This window comes from Ambystoma mexicanum, chromosome 2p, assembly GCF_040938575.1.
Source record: "Ambystoma mexicanum isolate Mex_15411 chromosome 2p, UKY_AmexF1_1, whole genome shotgun sequence".
Classification (NCBI taxonomy): domain Eukaryota; kingdom Metazoa; phylum Chordata; class Amphibia; order Caudata; family Ambystomatidae; genus Ambystoma; species Ambystoma mexicanum.
The window spans coordinates 1,170,312,012-1,170,338,650 of NC_090923.1; the positions used below are offsets into that span (position 1 = coordinate 1,170,312,012).

Sequence of the window (26,639 nt, forward strand, 5' to 3'; positions counted from 1 at the left end):
GCTACGGACCAAGGACACCTAATCCTCCTGACCTCTCCACTTCACACCTGATCCCTACTCTACCTACTCCTTTGACTGTATAATCTTCATAAGGACTGCTAGGCCCTACAACTATGTATGTTCTACTGTAATACCCGACTGTACTCCTCTGGGATTACTGCTACTACTGTAAACTGAAACATAAACCTGTAGTAGTAGCTAAACTTTTACTGTCTGAATTATGTCCTCACCGTAGGTATGTATTTACCTACCCTGTAACTAAGCTTCGAAGTATCCTTGTAAATGTTTGCGCCCAGCTACCCAAGGGTTTGGTTGCACTTTATCAAATAAACAAACAATAATCTTGTTCTTTGTAACCCTTCTAGCCGACATCACTGATGACGTTTTTTGTCTTATAACCCATTGTAAATGTAATGTTTGCCAGAGCGCTCACAGGGCAGCAGAGTTCTCTGGATGCCGAATTCCATATACAACTTTGGTAACCTTGCAACCTGTTCCCTTAGTCTCATTCCCTGCTGGGATGTATCTGTTTATTCTGAGTTTGTACTGGTAATGTGGGGAGTGAGCACTTTCACTGGCAAGTTGCAATATGTCCTAAGGTGGAAGTACACTATGACCAGAAGCAGCAGGGGGGACATACGGGGCCAATGTCAAAAGTGGATGGGCACGCATAGGCTTTGTCAGTGCAGAAAATGAAGAAGCAGAGTCTCCAGCTGGAGACACGCCTCGCAGAGCCATCTACAAGGAGGTCTGAATCTTTGTCGTAGACTAGGTGGTTGTAGTGGTGACAGACATAGATGGAGGTCGGTGTACCATAGCAGTCGTTGACTAAGTCATCTTCGGAATTGGCGTTGACAGGGTTGTCAACGAGGTTGTCGACGGAACTGAGGATTTGGTCCATTTGTGAGTCGTCAACAGGGTCATAGACGAAGATGTTGTTGACCTTCCAGGTGTGGACTAGTGCTTCTTGGTCGACGAGAGCAGATCAGTAGAAGACGCTGACGGGCGTTTTGAAGCAGAAGACAAAGCAGTCTTAGTGGATGAAATTGCTGCGATAGGACCACATACTAAGAGGTTGACGCTGTCGTGGACAAAGTGGCACCCCGAGCTAGGGATGAATTACCCTTTTTTGCTCTTTTGCCACGAGTAGACTCATCGTGGGACCTTGACCTCTTTGATGAAGATGTGTGTTCCATGGGCCTGCTCTGCCTGAGGGAAGGAAGCATGGATACAGACAAAGGTGGTATCAGAGGCTCCAGCACTATTCAAACAACAGAGGAATCGATGAAAGATGAAATTCTGGAGAACCAAGATAACATTTGTTCATGCTCGGGTATACTTTGCATGTTGGTAATTGTAGGTTTCCATTCAGGATGTGGAAAATAAAACTAAAAAAATGCGCTTTTTGCTCAACGTGTTGTTATAACAATGTATATATTGTCTGGTCGGTTTAGTATTTTACTTGTTTACATTTGAAGTCAGCCCTATAAGTTACTTTTTGTGTATTTTACCCTCTCCTCATGAACACACATAATTGTAAGTTGGCTTTGAGTTATCAATGGCAGAGGCACAAAGAAAGTGACATCACTGAGGCAAAAGCAAGACAAAAAAAAAAAAACCAAAGAAAATGAACGACCAGTTTACAAAGGACATCCGATTGTTTAATGCCTTTTAAATTCTGAAAATCCAAAGATGACATGTTATCCAAAGCAAATAGATAATTGAAATACACACACTAGCCACAGGATGGCATTACATTACACCTCTGCAGTTGAGCGGGGGGAGAAGGGAGGGATTCTTCCAGTAACAAACATGTTTAAAATACAGTACATTCCAAAAAGGAGGATGCTCCAGCTAAAATGATACCCCTCCCCTCACCCACAGCAAAAACCACTATGGACCCCTTCATGTAATGGCTCAAGACCCAGAAGCAGTCCAAGCATGTATAAAACAAAAGGCAACATGGAAGTTATCATCCCTCAGGCAAGGGGCAGCCATGCCCCCAACAACACTGAAACGAGGTAGATAAAAAAAAATAACAAGTTTATTAGCAAAATGAATGGTCTTCAATGCTTTATTTTCTGTGGACTACCAACTAGGCAGGACAAATGGTGCAGATTAAGGGGAATGATGTGGCAATGAAAATATATAGGAACATTGAGGCTTTGTTTCAGAGAAAGGGACGGGGAAAGAAATGTAGTCCCTATTGAAAGGGGGCACGTGTGAAGCACTGTTCGCAGGTGGGAAACTTGGTCCTTCTTTCAGGGTGGGGAGGCTTTGTCATTGGACCAAAGAGGTGATAGAAGCGAGACAGAATCCCCGTTGCATAGGGAATCTAACTTGTCTTCATTGTGGGAAGTGGTGTGCTGGGCCCCACCACAATGGGGCAGACAATGTGTAGGCTCGGTTGCAGGAGAGAGGAATATCTAACTGCAATTAACTGGAGAGGAGGCAGGAGGGGGTGCTGTTGGATATGTACAGTAAGTGTCCAGACTTGCACAAAGAAGTGAAATATAAAGCTCTCTCCCAGAAGGGGTCAGATACAGGGGCACTATAGCAAAGGAGGAGGTAAATGTCAAAGGTTGAGTATAAATTAGTGGGAGGAAATGCAGGCAACAACCATAGCTCCTCTACTGGAGCGCAGGGTCAACATTTCTTTGCAGGGAACAATAACACCTCAGTGAAGGAGGGAGGATGGGGGCGTGGGGTGATGGCTTTTGTTTTCAACGTCCAAAAGAGGACCGTGGAGGAAAAAATGAAGCAACCATGAAGAAGGTTAAAAACTGTGTGCAATATTGATCGGTGGGAAGCCTTTTACTGTTTGTGGCACTATGTTATAGCTCAGGCCACCATAAAGAGGTGGGAGCTAAGCACCTATAGAATGAAAAATGCATAAACCAGAGCTCGAGTCATGCAAGTTTCCCAGAAAATCACTTCAGTTTAACAGATGGCAAGTGGCATGACTTTGGACACTTAAGATTTCACATGCGTAGAGAGAGAAGGGGATCTGGTATTTGCTTGAGTGATAATGCAGGAGTCCTGTGCAAATATAAGTGCAAGAGGCACATGCCTGCATGCAAAGCCACCTACAATGTTACATTCTATCAGTGTACGGTTTTCAATATGGCAGCCAAAGTATCCCGCCTAGTAGGCAATCTGTGAAGGCAATAGCATGTTACAAGAAACCCAGACCATTTATTGCAAAGATAAGGATCAAATGAGCAAACAGTAACTAGGTGTGTGGCAGATTAGAAAGCTACATTCCGTGCTGATGTACATACATCCACGCTCAGGCAGATACAGTAATAATCCTTCTTGTACATTCTTATGAAAGACGTTTCATGCTTGATAAAATTCAAGGGAAGTGATAAAGGGCCAGAAAAATTAAGAGTTCACAGTTCTATCAATATCTAAATACTTCAAAAGAAAATAGTAAAAACGGCAAAAGAATAGCTAAAAAGAAATTGTTCTTTTCTTCTGGCTCAGACAAGTATTGTTTAATGGTGCACCATTGGGTCCAGGAAGGCGGATTTACAGGCTCAAGCCTTTTTAGGGGGAGGTAGGGTTAGGGAGGGGTATGGGATCTTTTACAGGGACAGCAACACACAGGAGGAATACAGTAAGGCTCATCATGGTTAATGGGCCCTGCAAAGTGTCACATTACAGTAAACAATTATACAAACAGCACAACCCTTCCCCCCTCCTCCTCAGTGGGCCACCACTGATAATCTACAACTCCACGTGGGCAACGGTTACAGTACTGAAGAGGGCAGTCTTAAGGCCAAAGGCAGCTCTGTAGAGTCCTCGGAATGCAGCCGAGACATGTGCAAGTACACATTGTCCCTATATTTCCAATATTGAAATGTTTGGGTTCCAGACAGGTGGCATCTTCATACCTTCTTAATGTGACGGTTTAAATATTCTTGGTCTTTTGTGTCAGTTTGTGGTCCGCATATAATATCAGTCAGTATCAAATGGACGGCACTATGTCTCGTAAAAAAATAAGGACAAAAGAGGTACACAGAATTGTGGCAAAATGAAGTAGCCACCACTCAGGAACGCAAACAAACAATTCTCGCAAGAGGTCTATTAAGTATCTCATTGGGTGATGCTCATGGAGGCACACAGTGTTGTGCCAGTTTATCTGCCACTGCCACAATTAAGCCACAGCGGGTCATGGAAAGTTATCCAACATGGAATTTCCTGAACGACAATGGCCTAACAGCACTGGTCCCCATGATCAGGCTAACCACATTTTCCCCAGTAACCAGCTGTCATTCCAGCAGTGCACATTCCTGGGGAGGAACCAAATGTTTAAAGTAAAGCAGACACCTTCTTTGAAATTAAGCACTGTGGTAATGTAATCCCAATCATTACATGGGAGACCAGAGGACAGCCTACCAGCATTCATGACACTGGAAGCACCACCTCGAGGAGAAACGGTGGTTTTGGGAGCCCCGCAACAATGTGACAATGGGAGTACCCTTGCTTGTGGCCACGGGCCCTATGAGACCATGGCACCAGTTACAGTATGTCATGAGGACCACTTCTTAAGCTCTCCTCAGCACTGAACCCTTACTCCGAGAAAGGGAGTGTTTCACAAGCTTGAAGTGAACATAAAATTGCAGAATATAATTTTCACATAGCAAAACAATTACCAAACAATGCAAAAATGTTCAAGTATAAAACTATTCAGTATTTACAGTCAAGGTGCCTACAATCGCCAAGTAAATATTTTTCTTTTTTGTTTGTCAAAGAACAACCCCCACCCCAAAAAATACACATTTCAAAGTTCAACAAAATAAACAGCGATGAAAATGAACACTGTTTTCTTTCTGAAATCTCTACAAACAAGTTAACTCTTGCTTTTTGCAAGGGGATGCTACAGCTGTACAATGTGTTGTGCCCCCTCACACTCCAAAACCATGTGTGCGTGTGTGCAATCAGACATGAATGAGGAGGCAGCTGTTCGAGTACAACTTTGTTTCAACCAAGGGTGTTTCCAAACACCATAGCAAGGACACATACGATGTAAACGGTAACACTAAGTGCACGCAACTCATCTCTTGACAAAATCATGTCATTCTGCACAATAACCAAGTTGAAATATTCATAACTATTTGAACTGGAAACCTGACCTACAGCAAAAACTAAAGATGCCACAAAGCAGAAGTGAAGCCGTTTGCATGTTTGCTCATCAATTGCCTTTTAACATTAGCAACTTTTGCCGTCAGGGGTACAGGAATTCAGCACGTATGGGACTGATCATCCAAAAATGTGCAACCTCCTTTATATCCATCCTCTAACCCACCATGTTGTCCCATCACTCAATACCTACATGCTCTTTCTCCATCATTGCTTCTAAACTCCAATTGTAGCTACGGGAAGTATATCCCAAAACCTGTGCATACGACTCTCCGAGAAAGAGAGATAAGACAAAGAAACGGCTCCTGACGAATTATCGGCTACTGCTGAAAACATTAGCAACCTTGCCCGAAGCTTTGCACCATTTATTTGGTCACTGAAATCACTTAGGTCATCACTCATTTCAGCATGGCCAGCAAAGGGGGTTTCCGAGTGAAATGAGGGGTGCTCCGTTAAAGAACCGTGGCTGCCACCACTTTCAGATGTTGGCACAAAACTGGGTATTGCGTCACCCTGGCACTACTGGTTCTTTCTAAAGAAGGAGCTGAGAGTTGGTTTCCAAACTTGTCATTGAAGGGAGAGTGGCTACTGGGTAGAATCACTGCTCTCAGGTGTGCAGCATCACACCAAGCGCCACCTTCGAGGACAACTGCCTGGAATCAAAGTGGCCACAGTTTGAGCACATGCTTGAGGGTAACATTTGATGAGGGAGAGGGATTCTCTGGTACCTCATTCACTGTCCCAAGTCTCACCACAGGGCTCCCCATCCCTGCATCAAAGTCACTTGAGGCATGGTCCTGTGTGTTTTGATTGGGGTAAAAGCAAAGGCAAACAGGCTGGTAAAAAAGATACGAGTGTGGCTTTACTTTAAAGCAAGATTGGCCTGTGAAATGCAAAGCATGTGCTCATCAGCAGTTTTCTATTAATGAGATGGTGTCTGGTAAGAACAGCAGTCAACAAATGCTTCTTAGAGAAATGTATCATCTTTCCCTGGCATTGAATGAGCTGTGAAATGGGGGAGGGGGAGGCGGGCGTAGGATTAAAACGTTTATGAACTTCAAATTAGGGTAAAGACGAAAGAAAAACTGGAGAATATGAAATACCCCTCTGAGAGGAACCATGCGTGCCTCAGACTAATCATTCCTAATTTAGAGTGAGCCATTACACTCAATTCCTATTTCCGCTTATGCAGCTATTTCACCAGAACACATAAAAAGGTAATTTTTCACCTGAAACTAAAATGGCAGGGTCTTCCCTGTTCACCTGTACACGTGGAGCTTAAATATGCAGCCTTCTTCTGTGGCTTGTGAAGAAAACAATGGAGGGCAACATGAGCCAAGACATCTCCACCCCCTCTCAAAAGCATTCCAGACAATTAACAGAGGCACTTCCATCATAAACCCAGTATTTGCTTGCTCAGTTTGCAAAACCTAAATAGCTTTGCCAAAGAGAGAACACCCCCATATCTAGTAGGTAATTCTAGGGAGTTCAAGTGAGAAGCACAACAGCCTCTCCATGTTTCAAAAGTAAAGGGTTCAAAGTGATGCAATAAACATGCCTGATTAAGTAGGTTTCACAGGTGAATAGGCAGTTCACCACAAGCACACGTAATTTGAGCCTGGTTATTGCAGATATGAAATATGTCCTTGCAGAACTTTTGAGCAGCTGTGAGTCTTTGCACAGATGGTATGGCTCCGCTGGGCGATGGGAAAGGCAAACTCTTGATTTTTGAGGTGGATTCAGAGAGTCAGTGCCCATTTTTTAAGGTGTGCTTGCAGCAGTCCTGGTCATAGCCTTCGTGATTACAGACACCACAATCCACAATGCCATTCAGACCCACAAGGGAAAATTAGGAAGAAGAATCAGTATTCATCGAGCATGGTAAGAGAGGCGTAGGCATTTCAGAAAAGCAGCATTTCTCCAAAATCCCCACGTGATTCTTACTTAACAGAGATCCCATTTTCAGCATATTCTGAAGAGCATCCTATCACCGGCCAATGTAGGAGAATGAGTGAACAAAATGCTTCGTGGCAGGCATTGCAGGAAGGCGACTGTTGAAGCAAAACTTTACAAACGTTTTCAATTGAAGAAACTAAATTGGCAAGAAAAATTGAAAACAGTATCTTGAATTAAATCTCTTTCCTGCAGCAGGTATGTTCCTTAATACCATAATGCTCCCAGGAAATGTGTGGATGTTGTATCAAACACACCCAGGTGGCAACGTATAGCATGGTTTGGGGAAGGAGGGAGCGACGACAGTGAATGTGTGCGCTGGAAGTGAACTGCAGGATCCCAACAGAAGAGCTGGGAGACACTGGAAGGTGCTGTTAGTCTCCTGGTTTGATCAGGTTCATTTAGGACTTGGGGTGATGGTGGCTTGCTTTTGAGCTTGACCAGTTGGAAACCCCTGCAAATTCATACCAGGCTGGAATGGTCCTAAAGGCTGTGTGGGCGGAACAGCTGGTGGGGCTGTCCCTGGAATGCCTGGCCACTGAACCGCATAGCCGCTTCCTCCAAGGTTATTGTACTGGCAGATGTGTGGCACGCCATAGGCTGGTAATGCAGGGCCAGGGAAGGGAGTGCCAGCAAGTCCAGGAGGCATGGCAGATGGCAGAGTTCCATGAATCTGAGGAAGTGAAGAAATCCAGTTTGGCGTATAGCCATGAGGGGAAGTTGTATTCTAGAAAGAGAAAAAAAATAATCACATGATTTGAAGCATGAAAAGGAGTCGTTTACCGAGTGTGCTTAAATGACACCATGGGTGCAAAAAGTAGATCAAGACGCTACTAAGAGGGGGATGGGGATAAGAGCCTGGCGAATACCTTGTGCATTTAGCTAAAACAAGATGAGTTATAGGGGGAGATAGGAAGCAGTAGCCAGAATGGCAGTTTTATTGTAAAGGTACATAAGCCCACTGGATAGCGGAAGGATACTGGCACTTACCTCATATGTTTAATACCAGTAAAATCACCACCTTCAAGGTGTCAGGAGGGATTTGGGTTAGACTAGTTACCTACCTGGGAGAAGTTACATTTCCCTATCATGGGATCCTTAATCATTAATGCCTACATATCTATGCTTGTGAAATTAACCCATTACCACCTAACAATTTAAAGAGAACTACATTTCCAATAAAACAAATGTAAGATATTTACTATTTTTTGTTCTTCTAATCCAAAATAAGACTATCATAAGTGCACTGATCAATTTCCTTTTTTTAATCCGTTTATGGATTTCAACACCCAAAACAGACCATTATAAAAAATAAAAAAGGCAATTACATAACATTAATGCCATATATTATTAAACCACTTCATCGATTCACAAAAGGAAAAAAATCTGCTTCTTTAAACATTGCAAAACTTATAGGAATGAAGGAAAAACAAAGAATAACTATCCCTCCCCCTTTCAATGCATGCATATTTTATTTAAGCAATACCAAATCACCTCCCCCACCTTGTAATAGATGACACTCAAATCCTATTCATCCATCAGTCAGGGTGCTTGTTCTTGATAGATCCATTGCTCTATCCAGTTCCTCTTATGTCTGTCCTATCTTTCCCATGTTTAATCATGTACATACATTTAAAACAGAGCATGTGCTGACAAGTTATTTGGATGTTAACCAGGGAAAGATACTGCCCCACAGATGTCTACAAGTGACAACGTCAAAACCATTTACATGCTATCAAGCACCAAATCCATTAGAGACTCATCTGAAATTGAAGGCTCTTAGGCTACGCCACCATGATGCAATTACTTGTCTCGAAAGTGAAGAAAAATAAGTTCTCCAATCTCGGAAAAGCCATTGAATCCTTGGTTCCGAATCCCAGATTGATTAGTTTAGGGATGCGAATAGGAACTCCCAGCACAGCCTTCATTATTGTGAGCGCTTCCTTCTCTGATAGCTCTCGGCAGGACCACCACATGTGTAATGTATCTCATTCCAGATTGCAATTCTCCATCAATGGTTAGAAGGTTTTGGGTACAAAGTATGCAACTTATCTGAATTCAAGTTCAAAGCATACATCTCTTTAAACCATGCTTTATAGATTTGCAAAATGTGCTTATATCAACACACAATTGCGCCCAACTTTCTTCGGAAAACTGATGCTCGAGTCGTTGGGCCCATTTAATTTTGAAAGACCAGTCTGCTTCTCCCTCCACCCTGCCCTCCCCTCCCGCCACAATATATTGTATAGGGAGGCTATTAAATGTGATATGCTTTATGGGTAACAATCAGTTTTCCAATTGGTATTCCTTCTATGCTTGTTCGATCCAATTGGATGCATTTCCCAGTGCCTTAATTATGTCCCTTTCCTTAATACTATATTTGCCTGTGCAACTTACAAAAGATTTTATTTCCCCATTATAGAACATGTTCCATAAAGACTTGCATTCTGCTTCCTTCTACTTTTTCGAAATCTGGACCCAAGCATGCAGTTGAAAATTAGGGTTAAGATGGAGTGGGGTGATTCCAAGATGGTGGCCATGAGGGAAGGACGCGCGTGAATGTCTCTCCCTCCGGCCCGCAACACTAAAGATAAAAAATAAAGCGTATCAAGAGGTTATTGAGGTGTGACCCCAACGGGACCATATACAGAAGGGAAGGCTCCCAAGAAAGACTGTCGGCGCAAAAGAAGAGAAGATACTCCTCCATAGCAGGTCTTCCTGGCGCGACAGCCCGAGCAGAGACAGAGCCTAGGGGGTGAATCGCGCAGCACCAAACCCCCGGGAGCCTACCAGTAATGTCGAGGAGCGCTGACCGAGACAGCCCGAACGAGCTAAGTGAGGGGAGCTGCGGCGAGGGAAACGAAAGCAAGAGAAGGACCCTTCCCTCCACTGAGACGAGCAACACTGGGATACGCGGCGAGATGGAGGGAGGAACATATGGCACAGAATTGAGGTGTGGAGAGAGAGCAGGGGTTATTGGCCGCAACTGGCTGCGGACGTGTGGTGATAGCAGAGAGAAGGCCACAAGGAAAATAAAAATCAAGCAGTCGGAAGCGGAGACCTGACACCCGCCACCTGGGAGGAAGTAAGCAAACCGCACTACTCCAATGGAAACCCATCGTGGGGAGAAACGACGGAGAGCACAGATCCAGTGGAGCACCAACCGGGTCCTCCGCCTCCCAGAGAAAGTGCGACTCGTTCACTCGACCCCACGCGGCCTGTGCTGATTCCCTCCCTGAGCGCTCCACATGTTTGCACCCCTGTGGCAGATACATAAATGCAAGAGACGTAAGGATAAAACGTCTCTGGTAAGCGCACGAGAGGGACAAGTTGCAGGGGGACCCTCCCTAATCATAATAGAGGTAAATGGGGTCCACGCTGTCAGTGCTAAAGCAAAACACTCAGAGGGGAAGCACTGGGGGCAAGAAACAACAGAAGAGAGTACAGTCAGCCACATTAAGGATCCTAACGAAAACCTGGGGAGGATTCCCATTCCCTACCCTAGGGAAAGCGTATTAAAGGCAGGCTAAAGACACGGCACAGCCCCCCCCCCCGGAAGATCCAACATCGATTGCCCCCACGCATAGCCTGAGGAACGATTGAAGTACAATTAGGGAGACATCAGCCACTCCAGTCCGAAAATCAGCCAGTCAGCGTAACTGCGCTAAGACAAGAGCAACGAGAACAAGCTCCCCTCAGCGGGGAGGACACAGGCGTAGGGGGCACACAGGGAGAGACTAGCCACCACAAGCGCTAGGAGGAGTTGGCACGAAGAATAGGAAGATATATCTGTAACGCTCACCTGATTCTCGCAGAGGCGCCGGTCTTGACTGGGCGACTACCGTATCTTCAAAGGTGATGTGTAGCACCTCGTTGGCTCTTTGGGCTGGACCTCTGTGCACTGTATGCCTGACGTGTAGAGTAAGATGTCTGCAGATAGAAAATATGGGGTTAATGAACTGGGGTTATTGGGGTGTCCCTATCTCTTTCCTCTTCTCCTCTCCTGTAGACCCCCAAAGGTTAACGCTCTCACCTTAGGTAAGTGAATGCCGAGCTCTCCATCTGCCTCAGGGCAGGGTGCTGTAACCAGTTTCTTCACTGGATAGGTAGCGCAGGTCTCTTGACTTCAGAGGACTGCTGTCCGTCGTTTACTGCACGAACGGTAAGTTTCGAGTCATTCAAATGTCTTTAAAGTCTTTAGTAATGATGTCTCTTGTTTTGCAGGGTTCCGGCAATGGCGGATGACGGGCTGAAGTGAGTTGAAGATGGAGCCCGTGTGATGAATAGAAGCGCCTGGAAGCACGTAAGTAAGCGCTTGTTGCCTGCTTCACTATGCGCTCTAACTGTCTTTTTATTTTGCAGGTACGAGTTCGGAGCGGCTGCAGGGTGCCGGAATACCCACTGGATTAGATGTGGAAAGGAGTAATGGCACGTGAGTATTAAAGTTCCCCAATGTCTTTAAACGCACCTTGTTTTGTCTTTCAGATGCGGGATGCAGCGCCGAAGGCCTCCGGAGCGTGCAAAGAGTTGGTAAACTTTTGTCTTTCAGATGCCGGAATGCAGTGTGAAGACCTCCGGAGCGCACGAAGAGTAGGTAAGCCTTTGCCTTTCAGATGCCGGAATGCTAACCTGTTCTTTCTTGTCTTTATAGGTGTTGCTGAAGACTGGATTCAGGATGGTAAGCCTTTGCCTTTCAGATGCCGGAATGCTAACCTGTTCTTTCTTGTCTTTATAGGTGTTGCTGAAGACTGGATTCAGGATGGTAAGCCTTTTTCCTTAGGCCCAGGACCGGATGCAGAAGACACGATGAGCGTTCTGCTGCAGAGGTTGCAGAATAACGCAAAGCAAGATTCATCCACCGGGTGTGGTTTAAATAGCCTCCTGTAGTGCTTAGGTGTCTCCTTCCACAGCCACGCCCAAGTAAGAAAAGAGTTCCTGGTAAGAAAAGAGTTCCTGCCTTCCAGAAGAGTTCCAGTGTTCTGAATCTAGGGAGTGGCTCCAGCCCCACCCAACAGGAAAAGTAGTTCCAAACAGAAGAGGATCAGAGGCACAACTGGCAGGCAAGTAAGCAGCATGGTCTGCTGAAGGTAAGTCCACCCAAGCATTATGAGCCCGGCGCTTCCAGCGCTGGGACTGGGCATATTTATGAGCCTGGTGCCACGGGCGCCAGGACTGGGTCCAAAAGGTCCCAATTGGGACTGGTTGGCACTCGGAACCTGGGTTATGGATCTGCTTCCAAGGGAGTTGGGAAAACCCTGACCTTTTGGAAGCAGAGATCATGACAATATCTTGTGCATAGGCATACCCCTGCACAAAAGGAAAAGAACTGCGACTCACAGAAAGAAAATAACAACCTACCTTTAACACCCAAGGGACACTGAAGCCCCCCCACGCTATTAGTGGAGCCATCGCCACCATGGAAGGCACACATGTTCAAATCAAGAGGGAAAGCAGCACAGGCTTCGGCGCAGAACCCCACGCCCAGACCGGACGCAAATCGAATGCAGCTGTGGTGCACAGACACAATCACCCATTCGAAAGGAAAGGGACAAGGAGACCCACAATCAATCACGGACCAGCGCCCAACAGAGGCGGAGATGGCCACAAAAGAGGATATGCATTCCTGGTTTAAGGAATTTCAGGAGCAATTTATGACCTTAGTACACAACCAATTCAAAACACTGAAAGATGAAATGAACCAGACAGTACAAGAGACAAAAAACGATGTAACTAAACTCGAAGAAAGAACCGACACTGGAGAGAATAGTGCAAAATGTGGAGGAGGAAGCGCTGCAAAATGGAGAAACACAGGAACACCTGGTCCACCTTGCGCATAATCTAGAACTCAAATGGGTGGACTTAGAGAACCGCTCCCATAGATCTAACATAAGGATCAAGAATATGGTGGAATCGGTGGAAGAAAAAGACCTCAAAGAAGCGATACAGGAGGTATTCAAAGACATACTATCCAGCAAAGACGACATAGAAATCCTGATAGACCGAATCCACCGAGTAGGCCTGTGAAGAATGGGCGAACCAGGGGCACTCCCCCGGGACGTCTTCGTCGCACTCACATCATACCCCCAGAAGGAGCAGATTCTGTGCAAAGCAAGGACAATGGGACACATACGAATGAATGGGGTGGAAGTCTAACTATAATCAGGACTTGGCCCAATCGACCTTGCAGAAAAGGCGAGACAAGGGCCCAGTAGTCAAGGAACTAGCGGCAAAGCAAATCCGTTACAAATGGACGCTCGCTTTTGGGCTCTTATTCACTTGGGAGGGGAAACAACAGAGTAACCATCTGTGAGGAGGGTATGCAGATTATGAACTTGCATGAACAAGGAGACACAGAGAGACCATCGAGCAGGATCATGCCAAGGCAGACACCCTGGAACGGAAAACGATACACCAAAAGACAAAGCCTACCAGCAGTAAGAAATAAAGTCCACAATGACTAGAAGACATTGTGCGTGGATAAACAGAGGTCCCATAGGGGCACACAGCAGAAGCCAACCCAATACAGGGCAATCAGAACCAGAATCCAAATACTAAGCGGCGGCCGGGGGAGGGATAACCCTGGGCACAGTCAATGGAATCTAAGTGGGGTTTAGGACCCCCCCACAAAATTATCCCAGAGTTTTGCAAAGGTCTGGTGGGAGGGCAATACGCCTGAGCAGTCATAGGCTACATGGCCCTCCTCAGGGCAGTTATTGGGGGATCTACCAGTTGGGGGTTTTAGAGGGAGGGGTGAGAGACAGCGGGTGGGGGGCGGGGGGATCGGGGAATGCCAAGGGACAAACTAGAGCCGAAAAGTGAATGAGGAAAACGGGAGGGACAGGATTCAAAATGGAAGGGATACAAATTTGACATTCATTGTACGGGGGCTGAACACCCGAGAAAAAAGTAAAAAGTTAGAACACTTCCTCCATAAGGGGAAATTTGACATTTTAATGCTACAAGAGATGCATATAAAGACAAAGGGAAAGCCCATCTGAGAGGGTACAACCAGATAATACAATCCAACGCACAAGAGAAAAAGGCAGGGGTAATGCTAGCATTTCATGATAATCTGAAGATGCAATTACAAAAATAACACAATCGGACAAATCGGGGAGATTCATTTTTGCAAATGTACAACTCGAGGGGCGACTACTGACACTGGCCTCAATACACGCTCCACAACACGGGACAAGATGGCTTCCTGAGGGACACACTAGATAAATTGGAAAGATTTGCTGCAGGGGAGGTGGTAATGGGAGGGGACTTTAACCTGACATGGCATCCTAACTTGGACAGAATAGGCTCCAGAACACAGGGACAGGGGGCTTGTTCAAAAGCCCTATGCAAAATAATGGAAACTGTCGCTGGTAGATGTATGGCGGGTGAGAATGGGGCAACAAAATGGATTCACGCACTTTTCACAGGTGCATAATACAATGTTTATTTGTATGGCACACCCGACCCAAAGGTATCTGGCTGAGTCCTTTTAACACAGAGGTTACAAGTATACTTTTCACTTTAGTTACAATGGATGCCAATATACAATAATATACAACATGTACAGTGGTTCTAGAAGAAGAGCAATTCTAATACACAAGATACAGTGAAATTACACAGTGGAAGTAATATACAACAGATGCAGTAACTTATACATCAGATAAAGTGAGTCATACAGGATAAGGTAACGTAATATCTAGGAATGTCTAGGATAGACTGTATTTGGGCATCGATGGGGCCAGTGGGCAAAATGCAGACAATAGAAATATATCTATTTCAGACCACGTCCCCCTTTGGGCGGAACTGTCACTAACACAGAGGAGACCGGGGCTTTGGCGATGGAAACTACCACCTGACATTCTTCTCGACTCCGTACTGGGGAATACAAACAGAACTAATATTCTGGAGATGACAAGGGAGACCCTATGGGAAGCATTTAAAGCAGTCACAAGGGGTCAGTTTATTGCACTTAAGGTGACAAGAGACAAACAGAGAAACCAATGGGAATCAGAATTAGAAGAGAAACTGCGAGCAATCCAGGCAGAAATAGTACAGAAACCCTCAATCAAGCTCAAGAAAGCTTCGAGACAAGTGCAGGGTCAACTAGAAAACCTTTGCACGAAACAGGCAGTGAAACACCTACTGCAATTGAAACACTGGTACTACACGAAAGCAAATAAAGCAGAAAAACTTCTAGCTAGACAACTAATAAAAGCGAAACAACACTCGCAAACAGTTAAGACAATGGTTAATAGTAGGGGTATTGCCCAGACCTGTATGGAAGACATAGGGAATACGTTTAAATAATTCTATCAAGCAATATATCCTCAAAGAACTCCTCAGGTCAGGAGCAAGAGGCATACTTAAATTCCATAAATCTCCCCAGCATATCGGAATCAGAAAGGCAGCTGCTAGACAAGGTAATAAAATTAGATGAGTTAAAGAGGGCCATTTTAGATCTACCTGGGAATAAAGCACCTGGCCCAGACAGCTACACCGCACTTTTTTATAAGAAATGTACAGACATTTTAGCCCCTATCCTTATGGAACTCTTTAACACATTCAAAGAGAAAGGAAATATCACCCCATCAATGAACGAAGCTAAGGTCCTAGTGTTGCAGAAACCAGGGAAAGACCCGGAACATCCAGGCTCATACCGCCTGATCGCACTAATTAGCCTGGATGCGAAGCAGTACACAAAAATACTAGCAAACAGACTAACACAAGTGCTTCTGAAACAAATTCATCAAGACCAGTCAGGCTTCATCCCAAATGGGCAAACTCATGATAATATTAGAAAAATAATCCACCTAGTGGAAAAAACAGGGATCAGCCATACACAGGCTATACTCCTCTAATTAGAGGCCGAGAAGGAGTTTGACACTCCTGTTCCGTATCTTGAAACACATGGGCTTGGAGGAACCCTTTATCAGAATGATCCAGGCCAACCAGTATTCGCATAGCAGCAAATGGCGAAATCTAGTACAAGGTGAACATTGGGCGAGGAACGTAACAAGGGTGCCCTCTGTCCTGTTTTATGCGATCTTCTTAGAACCCCAACTTATTCAAATTAGTAGCCTTGAAAGGTATAGAAATGGCAGGAATCCCCCATAAGGTTGTGGCATATGCTGACAACATGTTGGTGGCATTGTCGGACCCCGAAAGGACACTCTCCCCCATCACCCTGTTGCAAGAGATAGAAAAATGTTGAGCGATTTCAGGCCTTAAGATAAATAGGCAGAAGTCGGAAATGCTAGTTTTAGCAGGAGATAGGGAGGCGCTAAAAAGACAAGCCTCCTCCTTACAACTAAGAGTGGCTGACAAAGGGGTGACATACCCGGGCATAACTCTTACGGATCGAATGGACCGGCTATATTGGGAAAACTTCCCGCAAATATTGGGGAGGATAAAACAAGATCTAGAGAGATGTAACCCTCCATCAATCTCCTGGTGGGGCAGGATCAACTCTACAAAAATGGCCATACTTCCTAGACTATTGTACATCTTTCAAGTGATCCCAATCAAAATCCCCAAATCCTACTTTAAAGCCCTGACCAAAGCAATCATGGCATTCATATGGAAAAGAAAGCCCCCCGGAGTAGCTAGAATGGTCCTCACGGCTCCAAAGCAAATGGGAGGTTTAGCCCTCCCACATTTCTGCAAATATTATGAGGCAGCACAATTGTGGGTATTGAATGAACAGTTCCAGGGAACTCACACAAGATATGGGCCTCCCAAGACAGAGTGGTGACTACCACCCCTCTCCCAAAACTACTCTGGAAAGGGAAACATTCCAGGAACCCAAATCTCCAAATAAGTGAGGTAATGAAAGCGACAAAGGTTTGGGACGAGGCAAACAGAGGAGGTATACTAACACAAGACCCGGCACCATTCAAGCCCATGTTCAACAATCCAGACTTGCACCGGGAAAGGAAAAAGGGGCATACAGGAAACGGGAGGAAGCGGGGTGTACCAAAATAGGAGACATGTATCATGAACGAAAAATAAGATCATTTGAAGACTGCAAATCCCTAATGGGCTTCACAAACAAAGACAGATACAAATATGAAAAGCTCTGTCACTGGTTGTCGACACCACAGTTAAAGCGATCGAAGACAAGGGAACTGACCCCATTCAAACTCTTTTTAACGACCCACACAGGCTCAAAAAAATGTGTCTCGGATACGTACAAATTCCTGAACACACATACAGAAGACGTACATTGGACATATATGATGAGATGGGGGAAACACTCCAGGACACAATACCCAAGACACACTGGGAATATATATGGGGGGCTATCCCAAAGCTGACACTGGCGATGAAGACTAGATAAATGTCGATAAAGATTCTAATCCAATGGCACTACACCCTGGAGCGGCTCCATGCGATGTACCCCCAAACCTCAAACCTTTGTTGGCAGGGTTGTGGACAAATGGGAGACTGGAGGCAAGTGTGATGGGAGTGCCTGGAAATCCAGCAATTCTGGGCAGATGTCAAAGCTCAGATGCATGGGATGTTCAAATATTTGGGAAAGCTAGATCAAAGCGTATGGCCATGTGGGCTACGGGATCTCCCAGGCAAAGCCTCTGACGAAATCACAGAAACTGAACTTCATGGGGTTTCTAATTGCAGCATGGCGCGTAATAGCACAAAAATGGAAGCAGAAAACTCCACTGTTTATCTTTGAATGGCTTCAGTGGGTGTGGGCATTTATGACAATGGAATGGATCACGTACAAGATCCAGGGAGAGCAACACAAGTTCAAGACAGATTGGGGCTCAATTCTTACATACCTTCTGATTACATGGAACAACGGTACCAACACAAGATCAGAATCCTCGATTTATTCGGCTCATAAGTGCATGAACTCAAAACTCTGGCGGCAAAGACAAGTCCCTTACCAGATGGGTGCAGGTTGCGGAAGCGGGTAGATGCTATTATGTTATGTTTTGCTATGGCTGAGTAAATAAAAAATCAATAAAAACACGTTTTAAAATATATATTCTTTTAGTGGCTGCAACAGGGATGTACCATTGCTTATATAGATCACACTAAAAATCAATATATAGCTCTCCATAGATTGCAAATCAAATCTCATTTGCTTGTGATATTTGCATTTTCCAATTCCCAATTGGTCATAGTTCAAGAGAAACAATTTAAAATATTGTATGTCTTAATTTCAGCAAAAAATAAGTCACCACTCTGACAACTGTTTACCGTTTTATTTGGAACAAGCAATGTGGACATATGCCGCAAAGCGAGACTTGTCGTAAACTAATGTTATGGATGCCTTTAAAGTGTAATAAGCTATTCTGCACTCTGTGTCACGTTTCCCCCCTTCCTACCTGTCTGTATTGTTTGTTCAGGATCTTCGAAGTTGCCTTCTTACGCACTGTTCGGGTCTTGTACAACCCTGTGCGTGACTCCTCGGATTCCAGCGTGTGGTCCGTGACCCGACTCCAGGAAGCGTTCAGATGTCCGGGATAAATCCAGGAATGACGAAGAGCCCACTCGGAGAATGCACTCGCAATCCAGGAGTGCAGGATGAGGAAAGAGAGGGAAGGATGTTAGGAGAGGAGAAACCGGGGCCGGGAACCAGGAACAAGAGGAAATCGCCGTACAAACTCCGGCCGCACACGTCTGACTACTGCAAGCGGTAGCGTTGAGACGCGCGGGGCCGCAGGGGTGTGCCTGTTTTGTAGAACGTAGAAAGTACGATACGAAGACTGGCAAACAGCGTTACGAGTTCCGTGGCCATGTTGGAAGTACAATAGAGTTTAATCTCCTATGGGTCAGGGACCACGAAGTCTAGAAGGGATGCGTACGGTGGTTCATGACACTCTGCCCGATAAATGTATATTAGAAGCAGGTTTTATATACATATGCAGTAAACTTACCCTAAAGATGCAAGTTGAAGTCTCTGTGTATACCAGGTGCTACTTTGTTCTAGTTTCATCTTCATAGCATAGTCAATATCTGACTGTAGCACAGATAAGATAACCTTTATTGCAATCAATATGCTATTTTCGAATCTTATTGGTCCCAAATACATCCACATGTTTGGACTCAACTAACAAAGAAAAAAATGTGTGTGCTGTGTTGTAGCCTATCCCATATATCTATATTGACCACACTTTACATTCTGGGGTATAAGGTATGTAGGTGTGAGTCAAGACAAAAGGTTAGCGTGTAGTGTTAATACAAAGATATATTTAATGTAGTCACTGTTCGGATAGACCTGCTTTTTCATGGTTTTATAATCCCTGTGTTCCACCCATAAATAAATATAATGGACATCAACCCTTTTATGAAAGCTGAGCATTCCGAGAAATACATACCAGAGAACACTCAGATTCTAATCCTTTGTTTCCTTCTGGAAGATAATACCTTTAGATTGTCCCTCATAGATTGTATATCTACAACTGTTTGAAAGTTGAATAACATTCCATGTTCATCAAGTACACTTCAACTGCAAGTAACTATTTCATTTTAAGTGCCTGTGAGAAACCTTTTAATTAACACTCAATAATGGATTATTAAAAGGGTTCCAACAATGATTTCCATTTAAAATTAAAACTGCAATACTTGCACAAAAAACAAACAAAAAAATAGAAGATGGAGTGGGGTCCAGGGAGGGAAAGTAGGTAATCCGATACCCAAGGGTTGGGTAATCCCATACTGTCACCATAGATCCTGTCATTTTAGTATTATCATCAGATTGTTGGTCCGTTTTGGCAAGTCAAATCACCCCGGCTACAGAGGTTCCCACCAATGCGTGGGGCATCCAAGCCTAAATTATTTCAGTTTCTTTTTGAAACAACTGAAATAAAATGCGTAACTGGGCCGCTTTGTAATACGTTTCAAAATTACGTAGACCCAGCGCAGCTCTCTTGGGCTTTTCAAAAGCTTACTGATATGCAGGTTTCGCCCAGCCCAGACAAAAAATAAGAATTTAAGATGTGTAAAGAAATTGATGGCAAGGTTATAGGAAGCATCTGAAATAAAATATGAAAAATCTAGGTAATTTTTCATTTTGATGGTTTCTTTCTGGGCAGCAAGGAAATTCCTAGTGGACCCCACTTAATCAAATCTGTACTGAAATGATGAACTGAGGATTACAAATTAGCATAAGAGAGATTCCACATGATGGCTGATGTGGATAATAGGGTATTTAATTTCATTTGTTTCCCCAGCAAAGAGACAAAATACCAGAAATCTGCCGAAATGAGAATAAGATGTTCAGCATTTCAGATTTATGCTACTGGATCTTAAATCCAGACATCTTTAGGAATGATCGCAGTTCCTCTTTCAAATTAAGCAGACAGTGATCAGCAAATAGGTTTAATGTGTTCTAGACCAACCAGGGACACCATTAATACCCAGATGTCTTATCTGTGAAACAAGGGAGTCATTGCTTCAAGCAAAGAGTAAAGGGGACAAGGGGCAGGCACCCCTGTTTGGTTTCCCTTGTCGAAGAAAAAAGCATTGAGCTTCAATTATTATTCAATATTCAGGACCTTGGATGGGAATAACATGATTTAACCAGAGCCTAAAATGCTTTCCAAATTCCATTGCTTCCAATATAAAGAATGGGAAAACCCCTTCTACTCAAACACAGGATTTCATGTCATCGAAAAAACACCAAGGTGGACAGAATCTTCTTAAATTGGCATTTTTTCCACCCAAGTAGTTGAATGACCTTTCGGATATGGACAAAGGCCTGCCTGCCCTGGACAAAGCCAGACTGATCCACCCACAACAAACTAGGTAAATCATTTTCCAGACGATTCACAAGGATCCTTATAAAAAAAATGTGTTACGGATATTGGCTTGTACGATGAACAGTCTTTGGACTTTGCCTGGTTTAATGAGTAAGGTAATTCTGTACTCTGACATTGTGGCAGATATAGATCCTACACTTGTGAAGGTATTAAAGAGATGTGTAAAAATGGTTGTCAGCTACACAGAGATGCTTTCTAGAAAATGACTGTGTATCCATCAGTACCCAATGTGACAGTCACCTGAATTTATATAATAATCCATACAGCAAAGTATTATTACTTTGCTGTATGGATTATTCCCTCAGAATCTTTGATTCCTTAAATAAATAATGTTGCTGTATGTCACTGCGGCTTGACTGTTAGTATCTGGTCTGCTCGGTTAGATTTGATATAATACCCTTGTCGGGTGTATAAAAGGGTTTTTTTCTCTGTTTGTTTAGTAAGCAATACCTCTGATTGTCTCCTGATCTATATTTATCCTCTTCTTTTAATTACTGAAGAACAAATTACTTACCCCTGGTAATATTCTTTCGAATGGATGTTCCTCCCACGTAATCCTCTTCTTCGATATACACCGATATCCTGCTTGCAGCTTTGGAAACTTTGGCAGAGGGCGCTATGTGTCACTGCCGATCTAGTGTCCTTAGACGGCCTCTGTCCACTCTCGACTATGACATCGACGTTAGTATAAATGGCACGGCAGTTTGTCGGTTGCCTCAGTTCATGTATTTCCTCATCAGCACAGCGGTCCCGAAAATGAGAAGAACATGAGCTTTAACAGAGACAAAGGTGTAAATCACCGAAATTCTCTCCTGATAGAGGGGTAGGATGGAAGGGGCGTTGAAGAATATCCAGTCGCAAGAACATTACCAGTGGTAAGTAATTTGTTCTTCGAATGGATTGTGTCTTTCCACGTATTCCTCATCTTTGAAACCTTGCAGGAGGTGGGAACGAGAATTTATTTCTGATTTATGCTGTAAACAGCTTTTCCAAATCCGGTGTCTGGGCCCGATAGAGGATCCAAGCAATAATACTTCTCTGAAGGTAAGCAATGAAGACCAGGTGGTAGCACTGCAAACATCTTGTACAGGGTACCCCTCTCTGAAGGGCAGCGGAAGCAGCCACCCCTCTAGTGGAGTGAGCCCTCAGAACTTCAGGAACTTCTTTTTTCAGCTAGATTGTAGCATTCGGAAATGCACAGGATAATCCAGCAAGACAGGTTATCTTTTGTAACCGTCTGTCCCAGCATATGGCCTGTAAAGCCTACAAAAAGCTGATCATTATGTCTTAATTTAGAGAGCCTGTTAATATAAAAGCTTAACATCCTCTTAGGATCCAGCCTGTGGAGACTTTCCTCTTTAGATGGATGAGGATGAGGGTAGAAAAGTGGGCACATTTTGTTTCCACCAAACGAAATTCTGAAATTTACCTTGGGTAAAAAAGAAGGACAAACTCTCAGAACTACCTTGTCTTTGTAACAGATCATAAAAGGTGGTTTAGATGACAAAGCTTGAATCTCGCTAACCCTGCGAATAGAGCTAATGGATGTCAAAAACACAGTTTTTAAAGAAAGCACCCTAAGAGGACAGGAATGTAGAGGCTCAAAAGGAACGCCCACAAGAAAGCTCGAGATTAGATTGAGATCCCAGACTGGAACAATAAAGGGAACCGGTGGGAAGATATTAGTCAACCCCTTCAGAAATTGTATGACAGTAGGGACTTGTTCTGGCTGCAGCTTAAAAATGGACAGCGCAGCTAGATAGCCTTTAGCCGTAGAAACTTGAAGTCCCAAATGGGTCAGATGCAGAAGGAAGGAAGGAGGCCACTGATGATGTGTCACAAGAGAATGGGTCACTTTCATTATCTCTAGCACCAACTGCAAAACCTGCTCCGACGACAGCAGTATAGAGATTTTTTTGCTGGCTTTCTGGCTGAAAGCATCACATCTTCCGGAAGGTTCCAATCTCTATCTCAACCTTTCAAAGACCAGACGTGAAGGTTCAGAGTTCTGATTTCTGGGTGAAGAATGTGACACCCCCTCCCCTCTTTTTGCAAGAGCAGATCCTCTCTTCGAGAATGACGAATCGGAAGGGCAGATGGACATGCCCAAAAGTTCTGAGTACCACGTCCTCCTGGCCCAAACCGGGGCAATCAGGATCATGGGTTTCCGAAACTTTCTCAACCGCCTGAGAACATGAGGAATGACTGGGACTGGTGCAAACGCATACAGCAGTGGAAATTCCTAATCCACTATGAACGTGTCTCCCAGAGCTCCTCTCGGAGGAAATTCCCTGGAGCAGAACAGGTCACACTGCCTGTTGACAATGGATGCAAACAGATCCACTTGATGGGTTCCCCAAAGTGCAAAAATCTCTACAAGGACTTCCTGAGCTAACTCAGAGCATCCGCCGCTGTGATCTCCTCACCGGCTTGGTGAGCAGCCAGCAGAGAGATTCCTTCTTGTAGCTCCCAAAACCAGAGCTGCATTGCTTCTCTGCACAGTGGTGGTGACCCTACACCACCTCTCTTGTTGAGGTAAGTCATTGCCACTGTATTGTCCATCATTATCAGGACACTTTTTCCCTGCACATATGGCAGAAAGTCCATCAGTGCTAGTCCGATTGTCATCAGCTCCAAAAGGTTGATGTGTACTTTGGACTCCAACAGACCTGTGAGAGAGGCGTCTAACTACTGTCATCTCTGGCCATTGTTGCCAAACATGTTCTCCTTGCAGGCCCACCACAGGAGATCCTGTGCTACCCTGCTTGGAATCTGAATGAGGTCTGCCATTCTGCCAAAGAACAGAGATCATTGGGATCTGAGGCCCCACTCAAGGGATCTCATCCTCAGACGGGCCTCTGGCAACAGGAAAATGCACGATACCAGGAGGCCCAGCACCTAAATTTAAAAAAAAAAAAAAAACAATTATATATATATATATATATATTAAACAAAATTGAATGCGGGTAGACGTTGGGCACTCTGAAATTTGCTAACCACTTACGAAATGTGATTAGCCATTAGCTTGGGTGGCGAAGCTTTCCCAGAGGAAGAGTCCAGGACTGCTCCAATAAATTGCAGCTTTTGGGGAGGTGTCATGTGTGACTTCTTGAAGTTGAGGGAGAAGCCCAGTTTGTGGAGTGTGTGGCAGGTGCTGTCCAGATGTTTCAGAGCCTGTTCGAGTGAGCGTGCTCTGATCAGCCAATCGTCCAGGTAGGGGTAGATGTGAATCCCTCTCCTCCTTAGATTCGCTGCCACCACCATCATCTTGGTGAAGACCCTAAGGCGGAGGTGAGACTGAAAGGCACAACTCAAAACTGATAAGAACTGCCAATGGCAAATCTCAGGTACTTCCTGTGCTTGTGATGTATTGGCACATGAAAGTAAGCATCCTCGAGATCCAATGACAACAACCAATCCTGGAGCTGAAGGGCCTGGAGGATCTGCGAAAGAGTAACCATCTTGAACTTGTTCTTGCCAAGGAACTTGTTCAAGCATCTCAAGTCCAAGATGGGTCACAATCCTCCGTCCTTTTTTGTGATCACAAAGTATGGTGAGTCAAAGCCTTGATTCCTCTCCCCTGAAGGTACCAATTCGACTTCACCTTTTTCCAACAGTGTTCACACCTTCTGTAAGAGGAGAGGGTCTGGTTCTTTCAATGACTGGCCACTTGGGGGCAGTTTGGAAGCCTTTTTAGAAAAGGAAGGCGATAACCATGAGCATCGGAAGTAATACTTTGCCAGTCTTCCAGATGCTGAGATAACCTGCCTCCTACCACAGAGGTTGCGGATGGCAGAGAGGTGAAGGGTGTTGAAGCACCTCTGCCGCCACGTCCATGACCCACGAGGCTGTCTTCTTTGTGCTCTCAGAGAACTGGCCTCTCGATCTTCTGATGGAAGAGTAAAACCAAAATGGCCGACCCCTCCAACTCTGAGGAGTCCATGTGTCCTGCTGCGGTTGACGAATGGCAGCAATCCCATTTAGCAGCAGCTTTTAAAGACTGCAGTTTTTCTAAACTTTCATCCGCCCTATAGCCAAAAAGAAGAGAACCCTCAAAGGGCATATCCAAAAGCCTAGCTGGCACATCAGGTGTGAAACCCACCTTTTGCAGCCATGCCATCCCCCTTAGAACAGTACTAGCTGCAATGGAGCGGCTAACACAATCTGCTGTGTCTAACCCAGACTGAAGTGAATGGTACTTAGCATCCTTTCCATTTTGTATTTTACTGTGGAAACCCTCTCTCCCCCTTGCCCTTGGGGATATGCTCAGCCGAAATTGCAACCACCTCCCACAGAGTGAAAGAAAACTTGGTCAAGGCACAAGTGGGATTAACCACTTTTAATGCCATGCTCCATGCCGAGAACACACTCTTCCCCAGGCCATCTACTCTCTAATCGTCCCTGTCTGATAGAATCATAGGGCACGCTGCACCCTTGAAAACTGAGATGATCGCTTGTACTACCAAGCTCTCCGGACTCAGATGTTTTGAAAGAAACTCTGGATCAATAGAGGAGGGTCTGTACGTTTTGGTGAGGTAGGGGAAGAATCTGTTTTTTTTCTCCAATTTTCCATAACTGTCATTTTTACTGCAGTGTGGAAAGGAAGGGCAGGGTCCTTTGCAGGGCCTCTATCAAGGATGTCTGTTAAGTCATCCTGTTCAAATTCCACAGCAGCTCTACCCCAGCCAAGATATTCAATGACTTTTGACATCACAGATCTATAGGATGCATCAGCATGTCCAGATCCTACAGGTACACCAAACTCAATCTCTGGAGAAGTGTCCAGCCCACTAGCATCTTTAAGGGTGTCAACCAGGTCCCTTCATCCTCGACTCTTCAGAGATGAGCTCTTCTGGGGCTCCAGGTGTACCATAATCAAGACCAAAACTGAATAATGGGCTCTCCTCCTCCTTATAAATTGAGCTCATACACACAGTATTTCTTTGCCTGTGGCTTGTAAACCTTAGACGGGCTCGATGAGGATGTCAAAGGCTTCGACAACATTGACTTCGACGATGAGGGGCTTGTCGTTGACACCTTCGAGGGAGCAGACAGGAGCGTAGATTGAGTCGGTTTTGCTTTTACTCAAGGTGTCGAGTCCACAAAAGGCACTTGAGGAACCTTCAAGACCTTTCTGTCTGGGCTCTTGAGCGCACAAATAGAGGTTTTCATTGACACCCTGTCAGCCTGGCACAGTGCGATGGGGGTCAGAAGCCTTTTTATTTTTGCATTCTTTTTTTAAAAACTTTGTTTTCAGTTACTTACAATACAGAAAGAAGGACAAGTTACTTACCAACTGTAACGTTCTTTCGACTGGATGTTCCTCCCACGTACTCCTCATCTTGTGATAAATCGTTATCTCCAGCTTCGCTGCTTCGGAAAAATGTTTCTCGGCAGAGGGCGCTGTGCTCGAGGTCGTGGCATCGATTGTCCCTCGAGGCACTCCGTACTCTGTCGACGCCACTGATGGTATAAATACCTCAAGTCGCGCCCGTTGCTTCAGTTCTGTTTTTTCGATGAAATATATATATGAGGAACACCCAGGCGTGTCCCATTGGTAAGTAACTTGTTCCTCGAATGGATTGCCTCCTCCCACGTATTCCTCATCTTGTGATAGGCTCCCATAGCAGTATCAATTTTTGGAGGTGGAAGTACTAATTTCAGTTTTCGTGGACAGAATGCAGAACTGCCTTTGCAAATAAAGCTTCTTAGAGGAGGCAGTGTCCAAACAATGTTTAACAAAAGTATGCATTGTTT

The 26,639-nt window shown here is 44.7% G+C and overlaps 1 protein-coding gene across 6 annotated transcripts in view; it reads right to left on the reverse strand.

Annotated features, from left to right (window-relative positions):
* Positions 1 to 1,639: 1,639 nt before the first annotated feature.
* Positions 1,640 to 26,639, reverse strand: part of WNK3 (WNK lysine deficient protein kinase 3) — a 2,095,067-nt gene continuing 2,070,067 nt past the window's right edge. For all 6 annotated transcript variants that reach the window (XM_069645314.1, XM_069645316.1, XM_069645315.1 and 3 more), the window contains exon 24: positions 1,640 to 7,825. In XM_069645314.1, the coding sequence (XP_069501415.1) occupies positions 7,496 to 7,825 (330 nt within the window). In that variant the 3' untranslated portion in view covers positions 1,640 to 7,495. The remainder of the gene's footprint in view (positions 7,826 to 26,639) is intronic.